The following is a 20,906-nucleotide window of genomic DNA, read 5'->3' as shown; positions in this document are numbered from 1 at the left end:
GTTATTATTGCTAAATAAGTAGAAGATCTTAATAACAACAAGTGACAATGTGATCGTAGGAATGATTGAGTCATGTGCTATCATTCATTATATAATATCACATATTTCCATGTTTTTTTCTTCATACAGCTAGCTTTTTTCGGGATCTTTTTGTTATTTTTCTCTTTAAAAACAAAATGAGACTGACAACATAGCCAAAATACCTTGGCTTCTTCAAAAATAATTATTAAAATAATATATTCTTATTTTCTGTTAACGATAAAGATAATGAAAAGAAGAGGTTACATTTGCATGGAGCACAAATTAAGGACATTTATTTTATTTTATTTTATTAACCTCATAAAACCCAATCATAAACCCGCGTTCCTATTGTATGTTAGCTATGTATTTTAAGTATATTCTATGATTTATTTATTAATTGAGTTATTGGATCTAGATTCTCCTTTCATTACAAGGAAGGAATGGAGATTTTCAATTTCATAGTCAATGATGACAATAGAATCATACCAAGAAATCAGTAGTTTAAAAAACAAACAACAAATCATTAAAATGATTTTTAAAATTCATAATGATGTGATAATTTATAAGATATTAATTTTAAATTTTGATAAATTGTTGAAGCTTTATATTGAAATCGAAATAGACATTTCTTGCCAGAATAGAGATAATATATATACATATAATATATGTATGGGCTTATCAAGAGCTGTAAACAGCTTATTTTCACATGGTTGGCAGAAGATTTTTCAACAAGGGAAACTGAGAGAATCAAAATCAAAGTGGAGAGGTAAGCGCATAAAGGAAACTAAAATATTGAATAGGCCAAATTCAACTATTATATGTATATATAGCGACATTCATGAAGCCCCTACCTTCTCTTTATGTACTTATTAATGAAATGAAACTAAGACATTGTTTGGTTTAGTGGAATAAAGATAAAATAAAATGATTATTTTATCAGAATATTGATTCTCACATTTACTTCACTAAAAAAATGATGAAAAATGTAAAATTATCATTTACTATTATTAAAAAAATGATCATCATGTTATGAGGAGATTAATAAAGAACTGTTCTATTTCTTTCCTTATTCTAATAAACCAAATACCCTTTAAGCATCGTCATTCATGATGTGAGATTATTTCAACAATTGATGAGTCTTGTGCATGTCTTCGTTTACTAGTTCCTTCAACTTATTACTAGTAACAGTCACAAAGGAAAATTGAAGAAATAACATATACAAAATTTTGAAAAAGTTGATTGAAATTCAATGTAGTTGGTAACAACAAAACAAGAATTGTCATGGTATTGAGTAACAAGCTAACATTTATTTTAAAAAATAAAATAAAATTTAGAGTGACAAGCTAACACCGAACAACATTAATTTATTATTATGACAGAAAGGACATTGAGCATATTGGGATAAATATCAAATTCTTATTATTTTAGTTTTAGAGGAGGATGTCACTATAATATATAAGGGTTTTAGAGATTAAATTTTTTGATCTTTAAAAGTAAAATTTTTGCTACAAAAGATATTTAAGGACTAATTTCTATCGTCGTAAAGATAGTCGTTAAAAGGTCGTCTCGAAAAGTCAAAAATAAGATTTTTATTGACAATTTTGAAAATGTCACTAATAAATATACAAAATAATTTGGTCTCAAAATGATTTATTTTTTGAGATAAAAAATTTGGTCCCCAAAAAATAATAATTTATTACTAATGTTCAATTTTCGTTGTTAAAAATATAATAATGACACTTTCGCAACATAAATATTTGGTTCTTAAAAAATAATTTTAGTCTCTAAAACCTTAATCTTAATTTTTTGAGTTTGGCAGTCGATTGTTGAGAGAAAGAGGAAAATGAAGTTTGAATCTTATGCATTGTTGTTTGGTATGTGAGAAAAAGGAAGGAAAAGGAAATTGAAAGTTTTAACTTTCTTCACCGTTTCATTGTGTATAAAACATATAATTAAAAATAAATAAATAAATAGAACTTTTGAATGGAAAGTATGGAAAAATTTGTTAATGAAAGATATTTTTGATTAAATAAGCTATTGTGTAGTACTCATGGGAGTAAATAAGCTACTGTGTAGTATAATTTTTATGAGTATTGAAAAATGTATTTGTAATTATATAGATAAGACAAAAGATATTTTTGTAACTTTTTATCAATTTTTATTGTAGTTTTTTACTTATTTTTTTTTTTACATTTTAAAATACAAAATTAGTAATTAAATTTCTATATTGAAGTTTTGCTAAAATTTTATTCATAAGTAGTATAATTTATATTTTTTTATAATTTACTTTTTTTTTTGTTTTTTTGTTTTTGGTGTGGTATACATTAGTTGTTAGTACAATAAGTGGGTAATACAATCCATACGAATTTAACTGTTGTCAATGCAAAATTATTATATAGAATTAACTGTAAAATCATGTATTGCAATAGTTCTACATTTTGGCTAATAGAAAAAAATGATAAAGATTTCTATGATAGTATTCAAATTTTCTTCTATCATTTTTAATGTATATTGAAGACAAAAAAAAAAAAAAATATAATTTGCCTTCAATCCTGTAGTAGTTCAATTTCTCCATCTGTGATATTCATGCACATACGAACTTCTTAAAGTAGGTTGTTAACTAAAATATGTTATAAGGTTGTTCATTCTATGTTAATTAATTTTTCTTTATGGCAATTACTAAATCTCATTCTGCTTTCTTACAGTTATATTTCATGTCAACAATCATTTTTATTTCATCTTAATCAAATGGGTTGAGGTTCTCATTAATCATCAATGGTCATATTCTTACTCATCAAACCTAAAAATAGATTTGTATACATTTTTAGTGTTGAGGAGTGCTCTTACTAATTGTGTTTTTTTTTATCCTTTTGTCTCATATTTCTTTAGTTTTGATTCTCAAGCAAATACTTAGGTTGGGAGGTCTTTCCCTTGCAATTCTTTATTAGTTCCCTACTTTCTTTCTTGAATTGTAGTGGGTTAATTAATGAACTCTCTCAGATTTCTTTAATACTTTGGAATTTTCATGTTTGGTATTAGAATTTTCAATAATTATATTAAACATTAAGCTTTTAATGTTTGGTTTAAAAAAAAATCTAATATAATGTATATAGTTATGTATCTTGGTATATAGCTGTTCAATTTTTAGAGAATACTTATGTGTCTTTTTTTTATTTATTTAAATAATAGGAATGTATGATAAATTATGTGAATACTTACTTCTTTTTTTTTTTTTTTTTTAATAATGATATACAAGCTCATTTTTCATACCCACTTTATTTTTTTTGGATTCTCTCTCTCTCTCTCTCTCTCTCTCTCTAGAGGAAAATGAAGTTTGAATCTTATGCAATGTTGTTTGGTATCTAAGAAAAGGAAGGAAAAGGAAATTGAAAGTTTTAACTTTCTTCATTGTTTCACTGCTTCTAAAACATATAATTAAAAGTAAATAAATATAACTTTTGAATGGACAATATGGAAAAATGGGTGAAGGAAATATATGTGATTAAATAAGCTACTGTGTCGTGTAACTCATTGGAGTAAATAAGCTACTGTGTAGTATAATTTTTATGAGAGTATTGAAAAAAACATTTGTAATTGTATAGATAAGGCAAAAGATATTTGTACTTATCCAGTTACAGTGTGGTGAGACTTTTTATAAATTTTTATTGTAGTCTTTTACTCTTCTTTTTTTTTCACATTTTAAAATGCAAAATTAGTAATTAAATTTCTATATTGAAGTTTTGTTTAAATTTTATTTTCCCTTAGTAGTATAATTTATATTTTTTTATAATTTATTTATTTACTTTTTTTTGTGGTATATATTAGTTGTTAGTACGAAAAGTGGGCAATACAATCCATAAGAATTTAACTCTTGTCAATGCAAAATTACTATATAGAATCAACCACAAAATCATTTATTGCGATAGTTCTATATTTTAGCCAATAGAGAAAAATGATGAAGATTTCTATGACAATATTTAATTTTTCTAAGATCCTTTCTAATGTATATTAAAGACATTAAAAAATTATAATTTATCTTCTATCCTGTAGTAGTTCAATTTTCCCATATGTGATATTCATGCATTGATGAACTTCTTAAAATAGGTTGTTAACTAAAATATGTTATGAGGTTGTTAATTCTGTGTTGATTAATTTTTCGTTATGGCAATTATTAAACCTCATTATGCCTTCTTACAATTATATTTCGTGTCAACAATCATTTTTATTTCATCTTAATCAAATGGGTTGAGGTTTTCATTAATCATTAATGGTCATATTCTTATTCGTCAAATATGAAAATATATTCATGTACATTTTTAGTGTTGAGGAGTGTTCTTACTAATTGTGGTTTTCTTTTTATTCTTCTGTCTTAGATTCCTTTAATTTTGATTCTCAAGCAGATACTCAGGTTAGGAAGTCTCTCCATTGCAATTCTTTATTAGTTCCTTCCTTTGTTTTTCGAATTGCAGTGGGTTAATGAATGTTCTGGATTAATGAATGAACTCTCTTAGATTTCTTTAATGCCCTGGAATTTTCATGTTTGGTCTTCGAATTTTCAATAATTAGATTACACATTAAGCTTTTAATGTTTGGTTTAGAAAGAAGTCTAATATAAGTGTGTATAGTTACGTATCTTGGTATATAGCTGTTCAATTTCTAGAGAATACTTTTTTTTTTTGGAATGTATGATGAATTATGTGAACACTTATGTCTTTTTTTTTAATAATAATATACAAGTTCATTTTTTATACCCATTTTATAGACCCAGTGATGTGTTAAGAAGATGATTGGTTGATAATTAGATAATATTTAATTATCAACCAGCCCTCTTTTTAACATATCACTGGACCTATAAAATAAGTCTAACTTCTGGGCCTGAATAATTATTCTTTTTTTTTAAAAAAAATTTTACAAAGATTTTGTTACAGTTTAATTTTGTAATATGATAGGTCTTTTTTTTTTTTTTCTTAGGCTGTATTTGGATTTAGGATTTGAAGGGAATTTGTTGATTGAAAGGAAAAGGGAACATTAAAAAGTTAACCCTTTTTATTTGATAACCTTTTTTTTTTTTTGCTTTTAGTGAATTATTTTTAATTTGGTTTTTTATTGAACTGCTATTTTAAAATGTTTAGGCTTCTCTCTCTTTAAAAAGAGTCCAGTTTATTTAGCTTTTTCAATTTTATTTTTGGAATTTTTCAAACAAAAAAATGACTTTTTAGATGTTTATTAGGACTTTTGAAAAAACTTAAACTTATTTTAAAATTTTGTTTTAATAATTTTTATGAAAGTATTACTCCTTGAAGTAAATAAGCTACTGTGTAGTATACTTTTTTGAAAAAGGCATTTGCAATTATACAGATAATACAAAAGGTATTTGTAATTTTTCAGTTACAGTGTGGTGAGCCATTTTATAAATTTTTATTGTAGTTTTTTACTTATTTTGTTTTCACATTTTAAAATACAAATTTAGTAATTAAATTTCTGTAATTAAGTCTTACTAAAATTTTATTCATTAGTATAATATATATTTTTTTATAATTTACTTAGTTGTTAGTAAGAAAAATGGGCAATACAATCCATAAGAATTAACCTTTGTCAGTGCAAAGTTACTATATAGAATCAACCACAAAATCATGTATTGCAATAGTTCTACATTTTGGCCAATAGAGAAAAATTATGAAGATTTCTATGAGAGTATTTAATTTTTCTTCCATCCTTTTTAATGTATATTGAAGACATAAAAAAATTATAATTTTTCTTCTATTTGTAGTAGGTCAATTTCTCTATCTGTGATATTCATGCACAAACGAACTTCTTAAACTATGGTTGTTAACTAAAATATGTTGGAGGTTGTTAATTTTGTAGCGATTAATTTTTCTTTATGACAATTATTAAACCTCATTTTGCCTTCATATAGTTATCTTTGTTAAATTTACATAACCAAACACTTTCAGGTTGAGACACCATTGACCTTCAACCGCTAATTATGGACAACATTACTATTTTTGGTCAAGTAAGTTGTTTTCTTTTTTATTTATTTGAAAAAAAAAAACATTTTTCTTATAAGCAAAAGTCAATTTTCTTTTCTTTTCATAATTTTTTTAATCTAATTCCTTATAACAAAATGCTCTTTTCTTATAATTTACAGATGGATGGAGACCTACGTCGAACTGTAATACTGGCTCCTTTTACTCATTTTCTTACATGAATAATTTTTTTATTTTTTTTACCTCTAATTCTTTTGTATTTTTAGGTCCAATTTCTTCAAGAAAGAAATGTTAATGTTGTTATCCGTGATGAGTGTGACCCTAATGTCATCCGTATTCGAGAGGTAGGCCCAATTTAATGATATAGATTTTTTTTATTCAAAACACCGTATACACCGTTTATTCTTATTTATATATTTTTTAACAATTTTCTACATATATATATTTTCTTTATTCTTTAAAAATTTTCTTTATTTTTTGTAGGCAAAAGAAAAGGAAATTGCCAAGGCATTGTTGAAGAAAAATGAAAAGACCACCGTTTCGGGCAAGGGAAAGGAAAATGCATGTTCAGTAGTATGGCTCTTCAACATTTCCATTTAAAGTTCTTTTTTTGAAATATTTATTTTGGACCATGAACCTTGATTATTTATTTTTATTTTTTGAAACGTAAAATTAACATACTACTTGCACAGTGACATATACTGTTTTTATAGTAAACAGTTTCATATAAATTTGTGAAATGTTTTTTTTAAGCATGCTAAAATAACATTTGTACAAAAACATTATATTTGTTTTAAATTATTATTATTCTTTTTTGGCTTTTTGCTATTGACATTAACATCTACAAGAGAAGAAAAAAGGAATAGAACAAAAAAGGAATGAGGGGAGGAGGGATACAGAATGAAAAAGTTTTCAATTTTTTTACAAAATATCAGAAGGAAAGGGAATTAAGATAAAGTAAATTAATGGAAATGAAAAATGAAGAGAAAAGTATAAAACAGTAGATGATAATATTCATATTTTAGGCATCTTATGAAATTAATCTTCATGTTTTAGGCACATAACAATAATGTTATATTGAAAGCTGCATTGGCTCAACGTGCATGGTGAGAACGCGAAAGAAATGATAAGGCAAGCTCTTCATATCAATTGGGACAACATTCGCGACGTGAACGAGAGAGATCGAGAGAATTGATTCCACCAAGCACAACTGATACTCCACCGGCTCAGAAAGGAGTAATGTTTACAAATCTTACTTTGCCAAACACATCTTTAGCTTCACAAAGAAATTGGTAAAACATTGTATTTAATTCTACAAATACATATTCTTATTGTTAAGATTTTATTTTATAAATTTTATTTTGTACACAACAAATATTTGTAGGCCTACCCATGCAAGCCCATTCCTCTATGAGACTAGGAATATCGGTGTTGTTATTCGTGATGAGTGCAATCTTAATATTATCCGCAATTCTAAGGTAAGTATAAATATCAAGTTCAACATATTCTTTTTTCGTAATCTTAATAAATTCTATAAATACATGTTCTTTTTCGTATTCTGAATAAATTTTATTTAATTTTGGTAGGCAAAGGAAAAGGAAAAGGCCAAGGCAATGTCTAAAGGAAAAGAAAAGGCAACTTCATTTGACAAAGGAAAGGAAAATGCATGTCTAATGGTATATATTCAATATCTTTAAAAAAATATTTATCAAGTAAAACAAAGCCAATCATATTGTTTAAGTGAACATTGATCATGTATATTTTTAAAAATGTAAACTGTGTTGTCAATTTTTTTTGTGTGTTCTTTGTTTTCTGTACACTCAAACAAAGTATTTTTAGCTCTCTTTTACATTTCCTAAAAAATAATTGTAACATTTATCAACTCCAAGAAAAACTTTATAATATCTAAGCAAAGGAACAGAGGAACATAGGCATATAAAATATTTTTAATTTTCTTAAAGTCATCATGAGGCAAGAAGAAAGAGAAGACAATAATTAAAAAATAAATTGTTATATCACAAGGCGTGAAGAGGGAAAATGAAGCAAAATGGAAAAGGAAGTAGGACAAAGAAAATGTAAAAATATTCTTAAAATTATCACAAGGCATGAAGAAAAATAAATAAAATAGTATATGATAATATTTGTATTTTAGGTATCAATGATATAATGTTCACATTTTAGGCACACAATAACAATTTTATATCAAAAGCTACATTGGCCCAACGTGCACGGCGAGAACGGGAAAAATCAAGAGAATATATTCAACCGAGACAAACTTCTTTAATACCGTGTCGTCGTAGTCGTGCTTGCTTGGAACTAGGAACAGAGGCAGCTGAGGATACTTAATCGGCGCAAAAACGAACAATGGTTGCACATCCTTCCACATGTTTGTCCTTAATGCCAAGCACATTTTTAGCTCCACAAAGGAATTGGTAAATGACTGTGTTTAATTCTTCAAATACATACTCCTACTATTACTATTCTATTTTAATTTACACAGAACCAATATTTGTAGGCCTACTCTTACAACTCCTTCCCTTCAAGAGGATCTATGTACTAATGAGGAATTAGAGGATATGCCTATGAGTCCAATGGTTGGTATTCGAGCACATATAAATTCATGTCGTCATTCTCTTGGCAAGATGGATGTATTATGTCCTTTCTGTTCAGCATTACATTGGATGGATGAAAAATTAGTAAAATCATCTCCAAACCGTCCTCTATTCGGAACATGTTGTTCAAAAGGGAAGGTTAAGCTTCCTCTACTTATTACAACCCCTTCACTTCTTCAAGCATTATATGATGGGAATGATGATAAATCAAAATCATTTCGACGTTATACTCGAGTGTACAATGCAACCAATGCTTTTACAAGCCTTGGTGCTACATTAGATCCAAGAGTACTTACTGGAAGAGGCCCTACATCATTCACTATCCATGGGGAATTGCGACATCGAACAGGATCACTACTACCACAATCAGGGCAAGATGCAGCTTATGCGCAACTGTACATTTTTGACCCTGATTCAGCTTTAGAAGTTCGCAATCGTAGAAATTCTCAATTAAGAAGAGATGTTCTAAAAACTATTCAAGATAGTTTATTACAGGTTAATGCATTCGTTGCTAAATTTCGCCATGCTCATGCAATTTTGAATCAATTAGCCTTGACAGGACGAAATTTGCCTGCTCATCTCCATTACAGTTCATCGACAGATCGACGATGGTATAACCTACCAACTATAGATGAGATTACAGTTGTAATACCAGGTGATGGAACCAAGGTCAATGGAATGAAAGATGTTATCTTACATCTACATGGAAATAATGAGCTAATGCAAATCAATGAATGTCACCCAGCATATTTGCCATTACATTATGTTTTATTATTTCCACATGGTGAGCTTGGATGGGAACCTGAGATGAAACTGTGGGATGTTGAACGTGATCGACCTTCAACTGATCGGCTTACTCAAATGGATTTTTATAATTATCGTTTGTTTGAACGACCCATAGAGTATTCAACAATTTTGAGAGCTGGAAAATTGTTCTAAGAGTTTATGGTTAATGCTTGGGCTGCAACTGAACAAAATAGGTTGACTTACTACAAGCTTAATCAAGGGAAGATCCGTGCTGAACTTTACCAAGATTTGACAGATATTGATCCAAATGACCTTCAACCCAATCAAATTGGTCAAAGGTTTGTTTTGCCACCTTCATTTTCTGGAGGTCCTAGACATATGCTTGAAATCTTTCAAGACTCAATGGCTATCACACGATACAACCAACATCCAGACATTTTTCTCACCATAACTGCAAATCCTAATTGGCCAGAAATTACTTCGGCATTATTACAGCACCAAAAGCCTATTGATCGTCTTGATTTAATTGCCCGTGTTTTTGAGTTAAAGAGAAAGTGCTTGATGAAGGAGATAGAAACAAACCGAGTGTTTGGTAATAAAGTTGCGCATGTTTTTACAATTGAATTCCAAAAGCGAGGCCTTCCTCATATGCATGCACTTCTATTTCTTAAGGGTCCAGACAAAATTCGGACATGTGCTCAAGTAGACAAATTGGTTTGTGCAGAATTTCCAGATCCAAAAGATGAACCTATGCTTTTTGAAACTATCAAGTGTTGTATGGTACATGGACCATGTGCTGCTCAAAATCCACAAGCACCATGTATGGAAAATGGTAAATGCACTAAGAGATACCCTCGAGCGTTCGCAGAAACAACTACTATGGATCAAGATGGATATCCTATCTATCGTCGTCGCAATAATGGTCAAGCTCATATTATGAAGGGGAAAGAAGTTGATAACAGAGACATCGTACCATACAATGCATATCTTTCTAAACGTTTCGACTGTCACATAAATGTGGAAGTTTGTGCCGGAATGAGATGTGTCAAGTATATACACAAGTACATTTATAAGGGTTATGATCGTACAACGATGGTGTTGGGATTGATAAATGAGATCCAACAATATCTCGATGCGAGGTATATTGGACCTCCAGAAGCTGCTTGGCGAATATTTGGTGTAGACGTCCCCGAACGCCCCGGGAGGGTTAGTCCCGTTCTGTTCATTTGGGGTCACTACAGCTCGGACTCTTAAATGTCACGGTTCCTAATCTGAACCAAAGAGTCCAAATCCGGCAAATCGTTTTGAGAAACTGATTTTTGAAAAAGTAGTGCCAAACATGGACTGCTTTGCCAGATATAGAGTCGCCACCTAAATATTTTTATTTTGGGAAATTTAGGAAACCCTGACTCGGTGCCAAAAGGCCACGTGTCCGTCATCACCAAAGTTGCCTCGGCTCGGGAACTTGGGTACGATTGGGGAAGGTCACTTCGTGAGCACCCCCGCTCGCCCGGTCATAGACCGACCTCTACTAACCATGATATCAATTTTTGAAAACTTCGTGTGTTCTTATTCCGGTTTATTAGCCTAGGTTACTATGTGATGCGCACAGCATACAAATATAGACCGGGTCGCCTGAATTGGAACGAAACATTTCATGCTTGTTTTTGAAAAGGATTTGCTACCCGCAGGTAGGCTTTAAAACATCTGATGATTTATTCCAATTTAAGTAACCCACCCTTCACCCACAGGCATTCAGGCAGTTATATCAGATAAGCACATAGCCTCATGGAAAGCATGCTATCATGGTGGTCACTCACACGCATGCAAGGATGCTAAAGCATAAAGCTTACCGAGTACTCCAAGCCAAAATAGAAACTTCATTAGAAATCATGCATGATCCTAACTATACAGAAATGCCTAATGCAACACATGCAAAATGTAACTATAGCAAGCTCGGCTATTCTAAGATGGCATATGGAATGTTACAACTATCATGCATTCAACTTTGAAATTGAAAATACAATGCAGTTAGTATGATGCGCCGAGCCCGGTGCATGCAATACAGATGAATGAATGCAAACATGCTGTCATACAGTATGCTAATTTAAACATGCCCTAATCTAACCATCAAAAGCGGATAAATAAAAGGGAGAAAGACGTGGGGTTGGAAGACATACATCACACTCACACACACTTATTACAGTTGTGCCCTCACTCGGAGGGTCCGAATAAATATACAGTCCAAATATTACAGTCCAAAAATATTACAAAATTCTAATTAATTAATGAATTAACTAAGAAAGCAAATAAAACTGGCGTGCAAGCCAGGGACTGTCTTGCTTCTGGTGGATGATGCATGTCCGGATTGTCTTGCGCGGAAATCCACCGGAATGCCCCAATTAGCCTCTGTTTACACCTGTTCTTGAAATGCGTGCCAAGTCCCAAAAAGTTGCTGATTCTGCTTTTTGCTGCAACAGAGAGCAGGAAAGGGGCATAGCAATGTATTTGCACAGATATATGCATGTCTCGATCCTCGTGCCACCAATCACGCATACCGAGGCATGATGGCCGAGGAGTCGAAATGCACAACTCAATATAGGATGAATGCACATGAAAATACAGCTAAAACCTAACTCCATCATGGATAATCCGGAGTGTCGGTGACTGGGGGAATTGAGACACATTCCGTCACTCGGAGTACGAAATGTACCTCGTTTCCCGTGCCCAGGCTAACTCCTATTCCGGACACGATGCAATATGCATGATATGCATGAAATGCAACTAAGATACAATCCCAACATACACAATGCTATGGAATGACATGCCTCGAAATACGTGCACATGGGCGCGCAAACCGAGAAAATGACAGAATGTAATCTAAGATACAACCTAGTATGTATTATGCTATGAAAATGAGATGTCTTGAAATGCGTGCGCATGGGCACGCAAACCGAGAAAATGCAGAATATGATGAAAATGAGATGCCTCGAAATGCGTGCACAAGGGCACGCAAACCGAGGCAATAGTAAAATGCTATGCGTGCACACGGGCACGCAAACCGAGGCAATGGTAAAATGCTATGAAAATGAGGTGTCTCGAAATGCGTGCACACGGGCACGCAAACCGAGGCAATGGTAAAATATGATGAAAATGAGGTGCCTCGAAATGCGTGCACACGGGCACGCAAACCGAGGCAATGGTATACGCAATGCAAATGACATGGAAATGTGATATGGGCTTATACCAACATGAGAGAGCCTCAGCCACACTCACACAGGATGCCGGCGGATAAAAAAGAGGTGCCTCGAAATGCGTGCACACGGGCACGCAAACCGAGGTGATGACAAAATGTAATGAAATGGCATGAAAATGACAAGTGGGCTTATACCAACGTGAGTGAGCCTCAGCCACACTCACATAGGATGCCGGCGGATAAAAATGGAGTGCCTCGAAATGCGTGCACACGGGCACGCAAACCGAGGCGGTGACAGAATGCAATGAAATGACATGGAAATGATAGCAATCATTCTAATGGAATTTTAGCAGTAAAATATGGGGGAAAACAGCCCCGAAATGAAGCGAAATGACATGAAATGCATGGAATTGTCCCGAAATGCGAATTTAGGCACCCGAAATGACCTATAGCTATGCCAAACATGCACAATATGGACATGCAATGCAAAGACAGAAGCTAGACAGTCCCAAAAAATGCACTTTCACAGTTATAGACATGGCCAAACAGCAAGCATAGGTATGGTAAAAATGGCATGCAAGAATAGGGGCCAAAAGAGGGGTAATGAAGCAAGTGATATAAGCAAAACCCAAACTGAAAAATTTCCTTCTACAACATTGAAGAGGGACCAAAAATATGAATATTTACAGTATATGGCAGCCTCAAAATCAGTATACAAATATGATAGAAATGTGATGCAAAATAAGGCTCAAAAATGGCTATAACATGAGGTATGCAAAATAATCACCAAACAGCCAAAGACCCTTAACAAAACATGTAGAATGGACCAAAATAAGCACTTTTCTAGAACTGTAAAATGGCCAAAAACAAAAGCATGGTAGGCTAACTAAACATGCAAGAATGGGGAATAAAAGAGGGATATAACATGAAGTGACCTATGGAAGCCCCAAACCATGAAAGGACCTACATGAAACATGAAGTATGGACCAAAATAAGAACTTTTTCAGAACTGTAAAATGGCCAAAAACAAAAGTATGATAGGCTGCCATTGCATGCAAGAATGGGGAAGAAAAGAGGAATATAAAGGTAGGTACAACATGGAAATCCCAAATGGTGTTGAGCCCTTCTTCAATGTTGAAGAGGGGCTCAAAATAAGCCTAATATCAGTTTACAACATGCTCGAAAATAAATTTCTCATGGGTCAAAAATAGCATGCAAAATTATGACATACAAGAGGATCAATGAAGCAAGTGTATTATGGAAGGCTCAAACAGGGTTGAGCCCTTAATGAAAAGTGAAGATGAGCTCAAAATAGGGACCTTTTCTGTTAGGGCCGGAGCTTGAAACAAAAAGCAAATGGGGCTTAGAAATAGATCAAGAAAAAGGGTCAAAAGGGTAAAAGTATTACTTACCCTTGAAGATTCAAACTTTTGTTGCTTCTTGGATGAATTTGCAGCTGCTTTGGCCTTCAAGAATCCTTCCTTGTTGCTGGAAATGAGATGGTGGTGGTAGAGCTTGGTGGTGTAGAAGGAATGATGGTTAGGGGCTTAGGGTTTTTTTGAAGAATTGAGAGGGATGAAGATGGAGTTCTATATGGGAGCTTGAAGAAGAGTTTTTCTAACCCTTACAAAGGAGGCCACCAGCTGGTTATAAGGGTCCAAAAGGGGGTGTAAAGGTGGGGGAAAAGGAGAGCAAAACTCCCCCACAAAATATCCCCCGGACACAGAAAATATCTGGGGGATATTGCCCCACAGCTGTAAAGTGCACAGTGCAAGGAACACGGCCAGCCTATCACTTTTGTTGGAGGTGGCCGGCCGGCCACACCCCCTAGCCGGCCGGCTAGGGGTCAAAAGGGTCAATGTGATTTTCTGGCCGGCCAGCTACTGGAGAGGTACCCCTATGTGTGTACAACACAACCATGTGGTTAAAATTCCAAGAAAGTGGGTCTAAGGGGTTCAACATTAGCTCGGAAAGAGGGGTTCAAAAGGGTCAATTTGAATTACTGGCCGGCCATGAACTTTTAGGGGCCTCCCAGGTGTGTACATCACAGATATGTGGTTCAAAGTTCAAGAAAAAAGGTCCAAGGGGTTCAACATTAGCCCGGAAGAAAGGGGTCAAAAGGGTCAGGTAACCTTAATGGCCGGCCACCAACTTTTAGGGGCCTCCCAGGTGTGTAGATCACAGATATGTGGTTGAAAGTTGGCAACACTAACCCTAGGGTGTTCAACGTTAGCCCGGAAGTTGGAAAAACGGGCGCCGGGAGGCTCCGGAGGAGAGATAACTGGTTGCTGCAACAATTGCTGGCCTCCCACCCTTCAGTGACCTTCCCTGTGATAAAACAGAGGTACCTGCCAAAAATGAACGAAAACCGTTGCAAAACGAATGTTCGGGAGCCAAAACACGCAGTTCGAGATCCCAAAAATGGGCTGTTAAGCACCGAAAGTGGCGTTCGACCACGAAGTGGGTTTCCGAAACCCCAGTGTCCCTCAAAAGGGATTAAATAAGATGTATGCCAAAAATTAGAACAATAGGAGATGGTTAAGCGGTCCCGAACCGTGGCACACGGCCAACGGTCCCGAAAACCGGGAACCGGACTCCGAAATGGGCAAAATGGCCTATGGCCACCAAATGTAGCCTACGGACATTGAGAGATGGTCTATGGGACTTCTCCCCCCCCTCAGGAAAAGAAACAGAGAAAACCGAGTCTGGTTCGCAAACCGAGATAAGGCACAGAGGAAGGTTCGGAAGTCCGGAGGCAGGGCTCACGGCCGCGACTCTGAGACTTCTGAACGAGCACATTATGCAATATCACCAAGTGCTCAACTGGTGACGTCTGAGTCTCAAGGTCGGTCAAAAATGGGGTGTCTACATTTGGTTATCCATTGCATGCAGAGATACCAACAGTTGTACGCTTAGCACTTCATTTACCTGGAATGCACCGCATTCTTTTTAATCCTGATGAATCATTAGAAGCAATTGTTTCTAGAGTTGGCCAACAAATGTCAACTCTTACTGGTTTTTTTGCATGTTGCGCTTTTACGGAAGATGAATGTCCATTTACTTACCAAGAATTTCCACAACATTTTTTTTGGCTTAATTCAGAAAAGAGATAGAAACCAAGGCAGCAAGGCTATGCAATCGGTAGAATGTACTTTGCTAGCCTTAATTGTGCTGAGAGATTTTATTTGCGTTTGCTATTAACTGTTGTCAAAGGACCAAAATCGTTTCAATGTTTATGCACGGTTAACAATGTTTTGCATGATACGTTTAAATCAGCATGTGTTGCAAGAGGACTTTTAGAAGATGATGAAGAATGGATATAATGCCTTAAAGAGGCTGCAGTTATGAAAACTGGTTATCAATTAAGGAGATTGTTTACTATTATTCTTACTCAGTGCTCTTCACTGCAACCATATGCGTTATGGAATCAATTTTCACTGCATATATGTGATGATCTTGCACATAAGATTCGAACATTGTTTGCCATTTTTCTGAACCAACTGAGGCTCAAATTGAAGACTATGGTCTATATCTTTTGAATCAAATGCTCCAAGAATCAGGAAAAAGTTTAATTGACTTCCCGCTAATGCCACAACCTTCTACAAATTGGAGTGCAGTAGTTGGTAATAGGTTGATATTCGAACATCAACAACTGCATAATGAGGCACAACAGGCAGATACAGAAATTATTATTGATCGCCTCAACAATGATCAACGAATAGCTTATGATGCAATCACTTCCTTAGTCTTTGAAAATAAAGGAACTATTTTCTTTTTGAATGGAGGTGTCGGAACAGGGGAAACGTTTTTGTACAATGCGATTGCATTAAAGTGTCGCAGCCTTGGCCATATTGTTATTACTGTAGCTTCATCTGGAATTGCATCATTGTTATTGGTAGGAGGTCATACTGCTCATTCAACATTTTCCATTCCGCTGGATGTATTGGAAAATTCAATTTGTGGATTTAGCAAGCAATCATTACAAGCAGAATTGTTTAGAGAAACAAAACTTATAATCTGGGATAAAGTTCCTATGCAGCATAGACATTGTGTTGAGGCAGTTGATCGTACACTTCGGGACACTTATGATAGTGAAAAGCCATTTGGAGGTATCACTGTTGTTCTTGGTGGAGATTTTCGACAAATCTTACCAGTTATAACCAAAGGAGTCCGTGAGTAAATTGTGAATGCATTATTAAGATACTCTTTTCTATGGAAAGATACACATGTTCTGTCTTTAAATTTGAACATGCGCTTGAATCATGCAAATCTTGGAAATGCTAATTTTGCAAAATTCTTGATGGAGGTAATATTTCTTCAAACTTTTTCTCTATTATATGGTTCTTTTAAATTGACGAAATACATTTACGTTTATGTACTTTAATTGATTTTACTTACTATTTTATTTATTTATTTTTATAAATAGATTGGGACCAATCCTCAGGAAATTGTTAAACTTCAATCAACAATACACAAATGCCAAGATCTAAAAGACATAATCTCAGTAGTTTATCCGCAACTGGATGTGGCAATGACATCGACTGCAACATTTTTAACTGAACGTACAATTCTTTCTGTACGGAATGATGATGTCAGTACTATCAATACTGCAGCATTGAATATTTTTCCCGGCAACATACATACTTATTTGGCAGCAGACAAGATGTCTGAAGATGATGAAATTGATCATACTATAATAAATAGATATCCTAATGAATATTTAAATTCATTAGATCCTCCTGGGCTACCGGCTTTTAAGGTAGAGTTGAAAGTAGGTTGTCCTATAATGTTGTTAAGAAATGTTGCACCAAAAGATAGACTGTGCAATGGCACAAGATTGATGGTTTCTAGATGCAATACTCGTATAATTGAAGCTCAAATTTTAACTGGAGAAAAATGTGGCAATTTGGTATTCATACCAAGGATATCCTTGACATTGTCTTCTTCAGAAATGCCTTTCCGAATGACAAGACGTCAATTTCCAGTTCGATTGGCATATGCCCTGACCATTAATAAATCTCAAGGGCAATCTGTGAAATTTGTTGGAGTTGATTTGCGCACACCAGTGTTTAGTCATGGGCAATTGTACGTGGCCCTATCTAGATGCACATCCTTTGATCGTATAAGTGTCCTCCTTCCCAATGATGAGCCAGATTCTACTATAAACATTGTTTATCCTGAAATTTTGTTATAGTGTTACTTATGGATCAAACCACTTTTGTCAAAAGGTACAATTTATTTATTGATAAATTTGTTTCTATTGATTACAAATTGTTATTTTAAAAATATTTTACTATATGTGTCGACTTTTGTAGGATTGGGTTAAAAAATATATAGAGCTCAAAAATATAAATACAACTAGATTGCTTCGATGGGGATGTAACAAGGTAATTTCAATTTGAAAGTGTTTTGATATATATATAAATTTTCTTTTGCTAATATATTAACTTTTTTTTTATTTTCATAAATTAGTAGATTGTCGTGCATGCTCCTCACTGGGGATACATACAACTTGATACGAGGACTTTTTGGAAAGTGATAAGGCGCTCCTAGGATTTCTAAAAAAGAACAAGTTTGAATCTCATATTTATTTTTGTGAAAAGCGTACATATGCTAGCTACGATCCATATTTTGTAAAGTTTTCGATCGATGTGAAATTTATAACTAAGTTTAGATGTATGTTAGATAATATTCATTTGAATTATTGATTTATGCTATGAGTTTGTTTTTGTAATTGTAACACACTATGTGATATATATATTTTTGTTTTTTTGTTTTTTCTTCCTAATATGCTCTTGAATTAGGTCAAACAAAACGAATCATATTTTTATTTGGTTATCTTTTTATCAGGAAGGGTGTTGCATTTTCTTTGTATTACAGAACATTGCCTGGTGTGCTTAATTTGTTATTTGGCATTTTTTTTGTATTGCAGAGCACTGGCTGGTGTGCTTAATTTGTTATTTATTTTTTTCTATTGCATAGCATTGGCTAGCGTATTTCATTTGATTTTTATATAGATGTTTCTGTGTCGTGGGATTTACATTTTGTTGTTTGTTTAAAATCTTATGTTTTTGTTGTGCTTGAATGTTACGTAGCATTTATGTGTTTACTTTTCACTATTTCGTTTACCTATAAATTTGAAAAATTTATGTTCAAATTGATTTATTCACCAAGTAGCATACAATTTATTTATTTTTCATTTATTTAATTTTCTGCACAATAAACTGACCACCAAACCATCAAAATTGGTAGATTTTAACCATTACATTAAAATTGATGCAAAACTATAGCTTTGAGATCTCTCTTCTTTACTTCAACCAAAACTCACTATCTAAAAAAATGCAGATATGGAAATTTATTTGGGTACTGTTATTGGCTAGGATAATAAAATGCTTATTTTCTATTATAAATTACAAGTGGGTTACATAAACAAAAATACTACTATAGTAAATATTTGATGATATGATCTTTGTTTGCATTTGTGTCATCATACTACAATACTCCAAACTCTTTTAAAAAATCTAATTATAAAATTCATTTGAAAATTCAAAACCATACGGATCATCTATTTATATTTTCACCTCAAATTTTTTTTCCCAACAAATTAAATAAATTACATTTTAACCCAATAATTTTATATTCAATTACATTTTCATATATTAGTGGTCACCGTGCCTTTAGACACGAGTATACCCTAGTATAATATATGCATGGGCTTATCAAGAGCTGTAAACAGCTTTTTTTCACATGGTTGGCAGAAGATTTTTCAACAAGGGAAACTGAGAGAATCAAAATCAAAGTGGAAAGGTAAGCGCATAAAGGAAACTAAATATTGAATAGGCCAAATTCAACTATTATATGTATATATAGCAACATTCATGAAGCCCCTACCTTCTCTTTATGTACTTATTAATGAAATGAAACTAAGACATTGTTTGGTTTAGTGGAATAAAGATAAAATAAAATGATTATTTTATCAGAATATTGATTCTCACATTTACTTCACTAAAAAAATTGATGAAAAATGTAAAATTATCATTTACTATTATTAAAAAAATGATCATCATGTTATGAGGAGATTAATAAAGAACTATTCTATTTCTTTCCTTATTCTAATAAACCAAATACCCTTTAAGAATCGTCATTCATGATGTGAGATTATTTCAACAATTGATGAGTCTTGTGCATGTCTTCGTTTACTAGTTCCTTCAACTTATTACTAGTGACAGTGACAAAGGAAAATTGAAGAAATAACATATACAAAATTTTGAAAAAGTTGATTGAAATTCAATGTAGTTGGTAACAACAAAACAAGAATTGTCATGGTATTGAGTAACAAGCTAACATTTATTTTAAAAAATAAAATAAAATTTAGAGTAACAAGCTAACACCGAACAACATTAATTTATTATTATGACAGAAAGGACATTGAGCATATTGGGATAATATCAAATTCTTATTATTTTAGTTTTAGAGGAGGATGTCACTATAATATATAAGGGTTTTAGAGATTAAATTTTTTGATCTTTAAAAGTAAAATTTTTGCTACAAAAGATATTTAAGGACTAATTTCTATCATCGTAAAGATAGTCGTTAAAAGGTCGTCTCGAAATGTCAAAAATAAGATTTTTAGTGACAATTTTGAAAATGTCACTAATAAATATACAAAATAATTTGGTCTCAAAATGATTTGTTTTTTGAGATAAAAAATTTGGTCTCAAAAAAATAATAATTTATTACTAATGTCCAATTTTCGTTGTTAAAAATATAATAATGACACTTTCGCAACAAAAATATTTGGTTCTTAAAAAATAATTTTGTTCCAAAATTTTAGTCTCTAAAACCTTAACCTTAATTTTTTGTAGTGTGCAGGACCATATTGAGCACTCGTTTGGGATGGGGTTATAGAGTTAAAATAGTTACAAAAAGATAAAATAAACTAAAAAGTTTATAAGATAAAATGTCACATCCAAACTATAATCATTTTATTTTTTTTTTCATAAAAATCAAAAAAATCAAAGTCTATCTCAAATAAGACTTTTAATTCCAGACTAAAATAGTCAAAAAAATCAATCCACATCACAGACCAACCCTGATAGTTAGCAGCTTAAACAATAGTACAAAACCATAATTCTCATATTTCACCTACGAATCTTTTGTCTGTACATGCTATATCTAAGAAATTACAAGACCACCAATTTTTTAGCACACTTGATATTCATATAAGAAATGAAAACATAAAAAATAAAACAAAATAAAATTCCTCTAGTGCTATACAATTATCGTTACAAAACTATACAGATGACAGATGCTTAAGGCATTAGACACGTCCACATGGTTTTA

At 32.7% G+C, this 20,906-nt stretch overlaps 2 protein-coding genes across 2 annotated transcripts; both read left to right on the top strand.

Moving 5' to 3' along the window:
• The first annotated feature begins 9,565 nt into the window (after positions 1–9,565).
• LOC145796445 (uncharacterized) lies at positions 9,566–16,743 on the top strand. Its single transcript, XM_082881559.1, has 3 exons — positions 9,566–10,544; positions 15,456–15,578; positions 16,031–16,743. Exons 1-3 carry the CDS (start codon positions 9,566–9,568, stop codon positions 16,741–16,743), a joined length of 1,815 nt encoding a protein of 604 aa, XP_082737685.1.
• Positions 16,744–16,812: 69 nt separating this feature from the next.
• Positions 16,813–17,757, top strand: LOC145796444 (uncharacterized). The gene is made up of 2 exons (XM_082881557.1): positions 16,813–16,869; positions 16,990–17,757. The coding sequence occupies exons 1-2, from the start codon at positions 16,813–16,815 to the stop codon at positions 17,755–17,757; spliced, it is 825 nt and encodes a 274-aa protein (XP_082737683.1).
• Positions 17,758–20,906: the final 3,149 nt, after the last annotated feature.

This window comes from Camellia sinensis, chromosome 7, assembly GCF_055761805.1.
Source record: "Camellia sinensis isolate YWXY chromosome 7, ASM5576180v1, whole genome shotgun sequence".
NCBI lineage: Eukaryota > Viridiplantae > Streptophyta > Magnoliopsida > Ericales > Theaceae > Camellia > Camellia sinensis.
Note: the sequence above shows the minus strand (reverse complement) of the source record. Positions and strands in the feature narration are given on the sequence as shown.